General features: G+C 37.0%; 1 protein-coding gene across 4 annotated transcripts in view; it reads left to right on the plus strand.

The window, feature by feature from the left end:
* The window catches only part of TFB1M (transcription factor B1, mitochondrial), a 79,694-nt gene that overhangs the window by 35,008 nt on the left and 31,095 nt on the right, over window positions 1-13,591 (plus strand). For all 4 annotated transcript variants that reach the window (XM_080807252.1, XM_080807251.1, XM_080807254.1 and 1 more), the window contains exon 5: window positions 5,537-5,656. In XM_080807252.1, coding sequence (XP_080663378.1) covers window positions 5,537-5,656 — 120 coding nt within the window. The remainder of the gene's footprint in view (window positions 1-5,536; window positions 5,657-13,591) is intronic.

A 13,591-nucleotide genomic window follows, 5' to 3' on the forward strand; every position in this document is an offset into this window, starting at 1 on the left:
TCAGGGAGGACCTTTCTACCTGTGAAATCCCCTCCCACTTGGGGGTCTGAGTTCCAGGGCTTGGTTTCTGACCTGACCACATCTTTGTCCTTTTCTCTTGTTGTGGCTTCGTCTTCATACTTACAGCTATCTAAGAGCTGTTCTGAAAGTCTTCAGGTCATTCTTAGGGAGCGTTCCTCCATATGTAGCTACAGCTGTTGTGTGTGCGTGGGACGAGGTATGCTCAGGGTCCTCCTACTTAACCATACTCTTACCTCCTGCCTGTCTGGAAATATTTTTGGTTGTCACAGCTGAGGGGTGCTTTCGGTGTCTAGTAGATAGAGGTTAGGAATGCTGATAAACATCCTTCAGTCCACAAGATAGCCCCCCACAGCAGAAAATTACTCCACATTTACCATTCCAAAATGTCAGTAATGCCAAGGATAAGAAACTTTGCTTTAGAGTATTTAGCCATAAAATCTTTTTCTTGGTAGTCTTAGAATCTTCCATCACATGGGGCGCCTGGGTGGCTCAGTTGTTAGCATCTGCCTTCGGCTCAGGTCATGATCCCAGGGTACTGGGATCGAGCCCCGCATCAGGCTCCCTGCTCGGTAGGAAGCCTGCTTCTCCCTCTCCCGCTCCCCTGCTTGTGTTCCCTCTCTTGCTGTGTCTCTCTCTATCAAGTAAATACAATTTTTTTTAACAAATTAAAAAAAAATTTCCATCATAAAAATGTGGGACTCTTTTATGTTTGTTAGGATGCTGTGTCACCACCACTTTCCCAGGGTCAGTGTCATTTCCCGCTTATGAATCTGTTAACTGTCTTCTGTGTGTTTGCGTTGAGCCCACGTTAGTTTTCTTTGTTATTTTCTCAGCCTTTTGATTTGTCCTTGGACTTTTATTTTCTCAGATTACATAATTATTATGGTATTTCTATTCTTGAGTAACACAATAGAGATGCAAAACACTATGTAGTCTAATTCTTCTGGGGGAAAATGCGAAGGAACAGCCTGAAGAGGTGGAGTAATATTTTCAGTGACTCAGAATGTCAGTTGTGGTTATTAATAATAGTGTTGCTCTAACTCCACCATATGCAGTTATTTTTCTTTAACCCCCCCAAAAAAAATTGATTTTAGTTCAATTCTAGTGTGAATATTGAGAAGAGTTTATATTGAGTGTATAATTTATAGAATGCTTTAGAAGTTAACGCTGGTCCTCCGACCAGTTTTCATATTTTGCAAGTGAAAGTTGCAAAAAGTGAAAGGATAATATATAGTAGCATTTTCTTACATAACCTTTGTTTACTGTTGACACTTAACGTATTTGTAATTTTACATTCCACAGATAGCATTCTTAAACATTCACTTTGCTTGGCTTTGTGAGTTATAGAATAGAAGTAAATGAACACGATCTTCTTCCCTTCTCTCTAGGTCTGCAGGGTCTAAGTAGAAGAATTCAGCTCACACACACTAAAGAACATATAGATGGTATAAAGTTACAGCTCATAAAATAGAATCACAGTGTGTAGCAGGAAATGAGACCTTAACAAATCTCATCTAACCTCATTTTATAGATGATGAAACTGAGGCTCAGAGTAGTTTAATGTCTTCCGGAAGGTCATGGAGCTAGTTACAGGGAAAGCTGAACTTGAAAACAGGTCATAGGTTTTCTGCTGAAGTCATGATGTTCAGGTTCTTTAGATGACTGGACCTTTGGTATTTTCTTTCTGGGTCCAGGATTAGCCTGTTTATGTCCTCCCATCTTCAAGGGACCTTGGCTATTTAATGGTCACATCTGTAACAGGGAGAGGGGGAGTCACCTTGCCAGTAATTTATATAGTTTTCATTGTCCCTGATATTTGGCTCTGTGGCTTCTCAAGAATAAGCCTAATTTTTCTGCTTATAGTTAAAATTATTTTAGAAGAATAAGGATGAAAATAACACTGTCCTTGTGGAGTCTTTGACCCTTTGTTCATCTTATACTCAGTGAGAATGCTTTTAAAATCTCAAGGGTTAGAGGTTCCCTTTTACTGAAAAATTAACCGGTTTGGTTTCCTGGCCTTTTGTTGTTTGTTAAAATCCTTTATCTTGTCATGGAGTTTGAATTTTCGTAGCTTTACATATAACCTAACTATCACAAATATTAACTCATGTTTGAATGGTTGACCATTTAACTCTTGTGTTAGTTTTTAATGAAGCCTTTTGCAGAGCTTTCTGCTCTGTGGCTTGAATTATTCCATAACGAGTTCAGGATGGGTATGTGTGTGCTGCTTTCATCTGAATTCAGTTATATGATGCACACATTTTCATCTCCACGGCCTGGGTGCATTTGCTGCAGAGTTTGGATGCGTCAGGCTTCCCTGGCAGGAATGGATGCCAGCACTCAAAGTGCAATTGTGTCCAGAGTGTTTACCCTGCATTGCCTCCCTTGTTTGCTTTTGGGTTAAAGTGGTTTTTAAAATTTCACTGAATTCATCAGTGAAAACACCTTTGAGATGTAAAGTAGATATTGAAAGAGAATTCAGCATGAAATAATAATTTTCAAGTGCAGACTTTTTTTGGTTTTTATTTTAATTTTGTGATTATGTTCATGCTGGATTTTAGTTATACACAACTGCTTTGAAGTTTGCCAGTTGTACAATGCACTTTGAATTTTTTACTTTCATGCCAGTGGTACAGTTAAGCTCCAAAAAAAACTTATGTAGATCTAGAAATATTTTTTAGCATTTGATCCATAAGTTTATTCTTTAAATATGTTTCCAGTGTTTGTCTTTGTTTTGATTTTTGTTTGAGAATATATATGTTTTTTGGTTTTACAGTTTAGTAAAGAAGAATTTACTTTGTCATTTATACTAAAGCAATCACTTGTCCTGAACTCAGCCTCCCAATAATTTTTGTCATTTATACTAAAGCAATCACTTGTCCTGAACTCAGCCTCCCAATAATTTTAGATGTCTAAATATAGATAAGAGCCAGGTAATTTTAAAAGAGGGATGAGATGGAGAAATGGCTTCTGAGTAGCAAAATAAATGTTACAAAATCTACAGCTTTGCCCATAGGAAATTTCCTGAGCATCGCAGTTTAAAACCTATCTTTTTAATCTTACTTAAGGCAAAGTTCTTACAAGCCAAATTATGTGGTGTTTAATATTTGTAATGTTGACCCTGTATCATTTACAAGAGGTTTAGAATACCCAGTGAATTCTAAGAATACAAGAGAAGCAGGATACATTTTTTTAAGAAATCAGTGCACCTAATTTTTTAATCCAGTTTTAACATATTGCCATATTTTTGTCTTTTTTAAGAAATAAAATATAGTAGATACGCATGGTACCCCCTTCTATCCCCTTTCTTTCTCTCCTATGAGTGTACTCTTAAAATTGATATTCATCATTCCCATGCATTGATAGATAAATGCACACACACAGAGGAAGCCATAAGAAATAATGTTTTGAAGTTTTTATATAAATGAAATCATGGTCTACATATTTTCTGCCACTTCATCATTTCCTATTTGGGTATCTATGTTAGTAACACCATTTACTTATTCCTGTGGATGGCCTTTATGTTTTCTACCTTTTTGGAAACTGTGCATACCCAATGTTGTGGTGATTGTTCTTACACATTATTTTCTTGTGTAGGTGTATAAACTGTTCCCTAGAATAAATTCCTAAAGGTAGATTTAAAGTTATGACGGTGCACTCAACTTCAGCTTTCCTGTATATCTTGCTAAATTGTAGTCTAAAATGCTTATACCAGTTGCCCTTCTCACTAGTGGTAAATGGGAGTTCCTTTGGCTCCGTATTATTCACCAGTTCTAGGTCCTGCCAGGTTCTTTTTTATTGTTTAAATTTTGTTCATTTCACGGATATGAGATTGTTATCTCATTAGAGTTTAAATTTGCATGTTCCTAATTTGTAACGTGTTGGAGGATAGTTTATGGTTATGGGTCATTTGGGTGCTTTTATCATATTTCTTATCAGATTTTCTATTGTTAATTTGGCAATTAGCATGTAGGGGTTTCTTCCATGTTCTGAACATTAATCCTTTGTCAGATAGGAGTTTCAGATACCTTCTCTCAGTCTGTGACATACATTTGTACTGTTTTTTTTTTATATATAGACATTTTAAATTTTAATAGAGCAAAAATATCAGTCTCTTATGGCTTTCACTTTTGCATCTTTTCGGAAATTTTGCCCTGCTGTGGGGTCATAAATGCTTACTTTATAAAAAATTTTAAAGTTTTGCTTTTTACTTATTGTTAATTCACTTGGGATTTATTTTTGGTTATGGTACCAGATAGGGAGTTCTTCTTGCTGTAGATATACCTACTTAATATCAATATCTCTTACTGAGTGGTCCATCCTTTTCCCATTAGTGTTGTTACATCACATCTGTCACACAGCAAATATCCATATGTGCTTGGGTCGGTTTTTAAGGCTTTTGTTCCGTTGGTGTGTTTGTGCTGGTAGCAATACCATACTGCCTTACTTTGATACCTCCCATGGTGAATCTGCCTCAGCCCTCCTCACGTATTGATGTTCTTCAGGAGCTTCTTGGCTATTCCAGGCCCTTGGCTTTTCCAGATAAAATTTTACAGAATTTAAAGGTCTTAAATCCTTTAGAGATTTTGGTTGAAATTGCATTGCATTTATGAGTTAATTTAGATATACATGATTTTAAAATTAAAGTGTTTGTGGTCTTAAAAGAGTGAATTCCTGATTTTTGCAAAAATCAGTTCTCCAAAAACAGTTCTCCAAGAGTTCTGAATTTTCAAGGTTTTATTACATTTAAATAAAGAAAAGTGCACCATTGAAAATGTCGCTTCGTAGATTTTTGGTAATTCATAAAATGAAATACACATCTTTTTTTTTTTTTTAAAGATTTTATTTATTTATTTGACAGACAGGCAATCACAAGTAGGCAGAGAGGCAGGCAGAGAGAGAGAGGAGGAAGCAGGCTCCCTGCTGAGCAGAGAGTCCAACGCGGGGCTCGATCCCAGGACCCCGGGATCAGGACCTGAGCCGAAGGCAGAGGCTTTAACCCACTGAGCCACCCAGGCGCCCCTGAAATACACATCTTTAGTTCTTAATTGTGCTTGCTAATTTCTTTACTCATCAAATATATATTGATCACTTGTTTCATAAGGACCTTCTACAGAATATAACAGGGGTTTAAAATCCCCAACATCAGGGCACCTGGGTGGCTCAGTGGATTAAGCCGCTGCCCCTCTCTCTCTGCCTACTTGTGATCTCTCTGTCAAATAAATAAAATCTTTAAAAAAATAAAAATAAAATCCCCAACATCCAATGGTAGGGAAGTTTTCTTATTTGGTTTCTGAGTGCATTATATAGGATATAATTCACACTTCTTAAATGTACTTCAGTTGATATTGGAGGAAAATGTTCTCCGTGCTGTTTATGTATCATGTACCAGAAAGCCTGTGCTTTTAAAGTTTATCTCAAAACTCCACCTAGTGTCCATAGATAATAGAATATTGGGTGCATTCTATCTGATCAGACAGAATTAATTGCTAAAATTCCTTTTGTCCTTCCGTAGAGACTGACAGCCAATACAGGAAGCAAACAGCGTAGTCGCCTTTCTATTATGGCGCAGTACCTCTGCAATGTTCAGCACGTCTTGACAATTCCGGGTCAGGCTTTTGTCCCTAAACCAGAGGTAAGTTTCTGTTGGTTTGTAAATCTTTGTTCATCCGATGATGAGTCCTAGGAAATTATCTCTAGAATTTGATGTTCATTTATATGCAAACTATACTTTTTATCTCTCCGGAGCAAGAAAAATCACAACATGTGAATAGTTCTTATCCTAATTTTTCTCTTCTTAATAGTGACCAAATGTTTAGTAGGTTTATTCATGTATCCCTGGTGGTGATATCATTATCACTTGTACTCTTCAAAGTTTTCCAGTATGGAAGATAAATTATATGGTTACCTAATCCTCAAAAAAAGAATTCAGTATTTGTTCTGTGATTTCTTAATAGACCTCTAAATCAAGTTACATCAAACATTTTTTATTGTGAATTTTTTTCCATCTTTTTTTTAATCAAAGTACAATTTAACATCCAGTGTTATATTAGTTTCAGGTGTGCAACATATTGATTCAGTAGTTTTATACATTACTCAATGCTCACACCATAAGTGTGGTCACTGTCATCATACAATATTAACACAGTATTCAATATATAATGTATATTATATATATAATTACAATATTATATATATTATATAACATAATATATATACAATTTATTCCCTATATTGTAGTTTTCATCTTTATGACTTATTTTGTAACTAGAAGTTTATACCTCTTAATGTTACTTATTTTACCCATCTTCCCATCCGCTTTCCCTCTGGCAACCACTAGTTTGTTCTGTAGTTAAGTCTGGTTTTAGGTTTATTCATTTCTTTGTGGCATGTTTGTTCATTTGTTTTGTTTTTTAGATTCCACTTATAATTGAAATCATGGTATTTGTCTTTCTCTGTTTGACATATTTCACTTAGCGTATACACTCTTGGTCCATCCATATTACTGCAGAAGGCAAGAGCTCATTCTTTTTTACGGCTGAGTAATATTCCTCTGTGTGTGTGTGTGTGTGTGTGTGTGTGTGTGTGTGTGTGTGAGAGAGAGAGAGAGAGAGAGAGAGAGAGAGAGAGAGACATCCCGTGTCGTCTTTATCCATTCATCTATAAATGGACGCTTGGATTGCTTCCATATCTTGACTGTTGTAAATAATGCTGCTATAAATAGGGGTATGTATATCTTTTCGAATTAGTTTTTTGTGTGTTTTGGGGGTAAATACCCAGGAGTGGGATTACTGAATCATATGGTATTTCTATTTTTAATTTTTTGAGAAGCGTCCAAAGTGCTTTCCACAGTCGTTGGTCAATTTACATTTCCACCAACAGTGCACCAGGGGTTCCTTATTCTCCACGTCCTCACCAACATTTGTTATTTCATGTCTTTTTGATTCTACCCATTTCAGTAGGTTGCCTTTTTGTTTCATTCATGGTTTCCTTTGCTGTGCCAAAGCTTTTTATTTTGGTATAGTCCCAATAGTTTATTTTTGCTTTTGTTTCCCTTTGCCTCTGGAGACATAGCCAGAAAAATATTGCTATGGCGATGTCAGAGAGATTACTTGCCTATGTTATCTTCTAGGAGTTTTTCAATTTTGGTCTCACATTTAGGTCTTTAATCCACTTTAAGTTTGTTTTTGTATTTGAGTTGTTGAGTTTAATTCTTTAGCATGTAACTGTCTGGTTTTTCCAGCAGAAGAGATTGTCTTCTCCCCATTGTATGATCTTGTCTTCTTTGTCAAAGATTAGCTGAGTATATAATGGTGGGTTTATTTCTGGGTTCTCTGTCCTGTTCTCTTAACCTACGTGTCTGTTTTTGTTCCAGTACCATACTGTTTTGATTGTCGTAGCTTTGTAGTATACCTTGAAATCTGGGATTGTGATACCTCCAGCTTTATTCTTCTTTCTCAAGATTGCCCTGGCTATTGGGGTCTTTTGTGGGTGCATACAAATTTTAGTATTATTTATTCTAGTTCCATGAAATAGTGCTGGTATTTTGATAGGGATTGCATTGAATCTATAGATTGCTTTGGGTAGTATGGACATTTTAACAATGTTGGTTCTTCCAATCCGTGAACATAGACTCTTCCTATTTGTGTCCTCTTCAATTTCTTTCATCAGTGTTTCATAGTTTTCAGAATATAGGTGTTCACCTCCTTGTTAAGCTTATTCCTAGGTATGTTATTCTCTTTGGTGTTTCTTAATTTCTTTCTGCTACTGTGGTATTAGTATATAGAAATGCAATAGATTTCTACATATTAATTTTGTATCCTGCTACTTTACTGAATTTATTTATCAATTCTGATAGTTTTTTGGTGGAACCTTTAGGTTTTTCATATATAATGTCATGTCATCTGCAAATAGTGACAGTTTTACTTCTTCCACACCATTTTGGATACTTTTTATTTCTTTTACTTGTCTGATTACTGCACCTAGGATTTCCAGTACTATGTTGAATAAAAGACATGAGAGTGGATATCCTTGTGTTCCTGATCTTAGAGGAAAAGCTCTGTTTTTCACCATGATGTTAGCTGTGAGTTTTTCCTGTATGACCTTTATTCTGTTGAGGTATGTTCCCTCTAAACCCACTTTGTTGAGAGTTTTTACCATGAATGGATGTATTTTATCAAGTGCTTTTCCTGCATTTATTGAGATGATCATATGGTTTTTAGCCTATAGCTTATTAACGTGCTGTATTGTACTGACTGACTTGCACATATTGAACTACGCTTGCCATTTCTGGAATAAGTCCTACTTGACTGAGGTGAATTTTTTAAAATGTATTCTTGAATTTGGTTTGCTGATACTTTGTGAGGATTTTTGCATCTTTGTTCATCAGAGATATTAGCCTGTAGTTTTCTTCTTTTGTAGTGTCTTCAGCTGCTTTTGGTATCAGGGTAATGTTGGCCTTGTGGGATGAATGTGGAAGTTTTTTGTTCCTCTTCTGTTTTTTGGAATGATTTATGAATACTAAGTAGTAACTCTTCTTAAAATGTTTGGTAGAGTTCATTCACTTGTAGAGTGACATCTGGTCCTGGACTTTTGTTCGTTGTTGAGTTTTTTGATTACTGATTCAATTGTGTTGTATCTGTTATGTCTGTGTAATGTGTCTGTCCAAATTTTCTATAGCTTCCTGATTGAGTTTTGGAAGAGTATATGTTCTCTAAGAATTTGTCCACTCCTTCTAAGTTGTCTAATTTTTTTGGCATGTAATTTTTCATAATAATCTCTTGTAATTCATTGTAGTTCTGTGGTATTTTTTTCTCCATTTCTGATTTTATTTGAGTTGTCTTTTTTTTTTTTTTAATGAATCTGGCTAAAGGTTTATCAGTTTTATCTTTTCAGAGTATTAGCTCTTATTTTTGTTGATATCTTCTAATTTTTTTAAGCCTCTGTTTTAATTTCTGCTCTAATTTTTATTCTTTCCTTCCTACTAGCCCTGGGCTTTGTTTGTTCTACTTTTTCCATTTTAGGTGTAGGGATAGTTTGGGTTTTTTGAAATAGGCCTGTGTTGCTATAAGCCAGTCTTAGTACTGCTTTTGTTGCATCCCCAGGATTTTGAACTGTTGGTTGACTCAGTCATTGTTTCGTAGCATGTTGTTTAGCCTCCGTATACTTGTGTTCTTCCCAACATATTTTACTGTAATTGATTTCTAGTTTTATACTGCTGTGGCCAAAAAAGATGTTCATTATGATTTCACTCTTAAATTTAATGGGCTTTGTTTTGTGGCCCAACATATGATCTGTCTTGAGGAATGTTTTATGTGTACTTGAAAATAATGTGTGTTCTGCTATTTGGGGATGGAATGTTCTTGGATGGAATATATCTGTAAGGTTCTCTGGTCTATTGTGTTGTTCAGAGACACCATTTCCTTGTTGATTTTCTGTCCGGATGATCTACCCATTTATGTACGTCAGGTGTTAAAGTCTCCTGCTATTACGTATTAAAGTCAGTTTCTCCCTTTTTGTTCATTAACAATAGCTTTATGTGTTTGGGTGCTCCTATGTTGGGTGCATAGCTATTTACAATTGTTATATCCTCTTGTTGGATTTTTCCATTTGTCATTATGTAGTGCCCTTCTTTGTCATTGGTTACAGTCTTTGTTCTACAAAGTCTTTTTTGTCTAATATAAGTATTGCTACCCTGACGTGTTTTTCTTTCACTTCCATTTGAATGGTCTATGGTTTTAGAGCCCTTTACCTTCAGTCTGTATGTGTCTTTAGATCTGAAGTGAGTCTCTTATAGGCATATAGTTGGATCTTGTTTTTCTTTTAATCCATTCAGTCACCCTATGTCTTTTAACTGGAGGATTTAGTCCATATACATTTGAAGTAATTATTGATAGGTATGTGTTTATTGCCATTTTGTTTATTTTTTTCCAGTTGTTTTTATAGTTCTCTATTCCTTTCTTCTTCTCTTGCTCTCTCCCCTTGTGGTTTAATGGCTTTCTTCAGTATTATGTTTGGATTTCTTTGCTTTATTTTTTGTGTATTTATTACAGGTTTTGATTTTTGGTTACTAATAGACTCATATACACCTTATGTGTATAGTGGCCTGTATTAAGTTGATGATTCCTTAAGTTTGAACACATTCTAAAAGCACTAAATTTTAACTCCCCCTCCATATTTTATGTATATGATATCATATTTTACATCTTTTTATTTTGTAAAAAACAAAATCCTTTGGCAGAGTATTGTAGATACATTGATTTTACTACTTTGGTGTTTTAACCTCCATACTGGCTTAATAAGTGATATATTTTTCAAAAGATTTTATTTATTTATTTGACAGAGAGAGATCATAAATAGGCAGAGAGGCAGGCAGAAAGAGAGGGGGAAGCAGGCTCCTGGCTGAGCAGAGAGCCCAATGCGGGGCTCGATCCCAGGACCCTGAGATCATGACCTGAGCCAAAGGCAGAGGCTTAATCCACTGAGCCACCCAGGTGCCCCATAAGTGATTTAATCTACTGGATTTATCAGAAGTTTACTTTCATCTGTGAAGGTTTTTTCTTTCATAATTTTCTTCTAGTTATGACCTCTTCTTTCCACTCAAGTCCCTTTTAACACTTCTTTTAAGTCTTTTTCAGTGGTGATGATTTCCTTTAATATTTGTTTGTCTAGGAAACTCTTTATCTAACCTTCAGTTCTGAATAATAACCCTGCTGAGTAGAGTATTCCTGATTGCCCGGGTTTTTTGGAGGTTTGGGGTGTTGTTGTTGTTGTTTTTCCTTTCAGCACTTTGAAGGTATCACGCCATTCTCTCTGGCCTGCAAAGTTTTTGCTGAAAAATCAGCTGATAGCTTTATGGGGTTTCCCTTGTATGTAACTTTTTTTTTTTTTCATGCTACTTTTAACATTCTCTCTTTATTATTACTTTTTTACATTTTAATTATTTTGTGCCTTGGTGTGGACCTTCTTGGGTTAATTTTGTTAGGGACTTTCTGTGCTGTCTGATTTAGATACCTTCTTTCCCAGATTAGGGAAGGCTTCAGCAATTATTTCTTCACAAACAAGTTTACTTCCTTTTTATATTTTCTCCTCCTAGAATCTGTATAATGCAAATTTCACTACATTTGATGTCACTGAGATCCCTTTACCTATTCTCATTTTTTTGTTCTTTTTCTTTCTGCTGTTCAGCTTGATTGCTTTCCGTTACTGTCTTCCAGATCACCGATCCACTCTCCTGCCTCCCCTAATCTGCTACTGATTCCCTCTGTTGTGCCTTTTTATTTCAGTTATTGAATTCTCCATCTCTGACTGGTCCCATTTTATATTTTCTCTGTCTTTGATGCAGCTCTTAGTGGATTCACCTGTTTTGTTTTTTTTTTCAAGTCCAATATCTTTATGACCATTATTCTTATTTTTTATCAGGCATTTTGCTTATCCTCATTTCATTTAGCTCTTTTGTTGTGATTTCATCCTGTTCTTTCATTTGGGACATATTCCTGTCTCTTCATTTTTGTCTAGCTTTCCTGTTTATTTATTTATTTATTTATTTATTTTTTGGAGTAGGGGAGGTCAGCCAAGTCTCCTCGTCTTGAAAGTAATGGCCTAGTGTAGGAGAAGTCCTGTGGTGCCCTGGTCACAAGAAGCAGGTGCTCCAGGGAGGTCTCCTGTACAGACTGCATGTGCCCTACTGTTGTGACTGAACCACATTTGTCTTCAGCCCAGTCCGCTGCAGTGATCCACTTTGCATGCTTACAAGGTTGAGTCCTTGCATTGAGTCCTTGCGCTGTCTGAAGACTAGGTGGGCTTGTAGGTGGGCGAGGGAAGCAGTCAGACTGGGTGTTTGCAGTCCGCCTCTGCCACAGCTGTGGACACGGTGAATGGCAGGACTTTGTCCCTGTGTAGCCAGCTAAAATTCTCAACTACTGGGACTGGACACACTGCTGCGTGGGGTGAGCTCTCCCTCTCCCCAGGGCAGAAGTCACTCTGGAGTGGTCCCACTCCCTGCCAGGGCTGTTTGCAGTATATGGCAGGGCAAGAGCCACTCTGGAGGGATACCTGCCAAAACAGGCAGGTTAGATGGGGCCGGTCTACAGGGGATCATGGGGGAGGAGTGTGCAGTGCTAGCTAGACAGGTGGAGAGTGTTAGTGCCGGTTCCCACAAACGTCCAGCTAACCTAGGCTGAGAGAGAGGAAGAGAAATGTTGCCTGCCAGCACTTTTGTTTTCTGAGAGATCTTCTAAAGATCCCTGCCCTGTTAGTGCACATTTTGAGATTAGTAAGTAAACCTCCTTCATGTATGTCATAGTCACTTCTCATACTGCTGGATTTTACTATGTCTTGGGTGGAGTTATTTATTATGCTGGCTTTTTAAGGATGGGGACTCAGTTTCCTGTGCCCTCTTGCTCTCCTGGAATTAATCCCCCTGATTTTTAAAGTACCATTAAGTGAAGCCTTACTGGTTTTCAAAGCCAGTTATAATGGGTACGTGTCTTCTCATTGCCCGTTCTTGGGTCCGATCCTCTCACTTCTCTGTGCTTGTGTTGTCCCTCTCCTTGTGCTTAGTCTCACCCGGGGTTTGGTTCCCAACTGTATCTCTGATCCTCCTCCCCTTTCCAGTGTTGCAGCCTCTCCGTGATTGACTAGAAGGTCTGTTCTGCTGGTCTTCTGGTCATTTTTAGAGATAGTTGTGCAGATGTAGCTGTTATCTTGGTGTGTGCATGGGGGGAGGTGAGCTCAGGATCCTCCTACTCCACCATCTTCTTCCAGTCCTCCTTTTTCCACTTTCTTCAAAGACTATTTTGGCAGTGTTACTTGTGATTAATCATCTGTGTAAAATAGTTGGATATTAAACTAGGCTTTTAGTATTATATGCTAATTACAGAAGAGTGTTAATTACAAAGTTTCTCTGCCAAAAACAAAAATCAATACAGTGGTGTCTATTTTAGCATAACTACTACTGAATGAGTCACTACCGGACATACATTATAAGATTTTTGTTTGTTTGTCAGATGTATTGAGTAGCTATTGCATGTAAAGGCCTGGGCTTAGGTAGACGGAACTAGGGGGATCCAGTCTGACATGGAGTCTGCCTTCAGGGAGTTTATAGCTGGTGAGGAACAGATGCCTCCTTGCTTGCAGAAACTCTCCAGAATAGAGTCATGTAAAATTTCCCTTATGTTACTTGAGATTTATTAAGGAAAATAAATAGCATAAAAAATTGTATAATGTGGTTTTTAGGTTTAGATAGATACAGATTATATATTTAGAATGGGGTCCCAAACAGTAGTGTTACTTGTTCGTCTTAAGGCGTGGTCTGGGAAATCCCCATATTCTCTGCTACCACCTTCCGCTTCCTCTGCCGTGTTGTCTACCACAACTAGCTGAGCTTTTGGGAGACTATAGGAATTCCGTCCATCTTCCACTTACATAACATTTTTCAGCTTTTTCTAAGTCAGGCTCAGAGAACTCATTCTCAGTACCACCTCCCTTTAACATCTCCAGGTTTCAGACATTTTAAATGACTTCTTCCAAAGTGGTAGACCTTGTTAGATCCTAGACTGAATTCAGTGAC

The sequence above is a fragment of the Martes martes genome (genome assembly GCF_963455335.1).
Source record: "Martes martes genome assembly, chromosome: 6".
NCBI classification, from domain to species: domain Eukaryota; kingdom Metazoa; phylum Chordata; class Mammalia; order Carnivora; family Mustelidae; genus Martes; species Martes martes.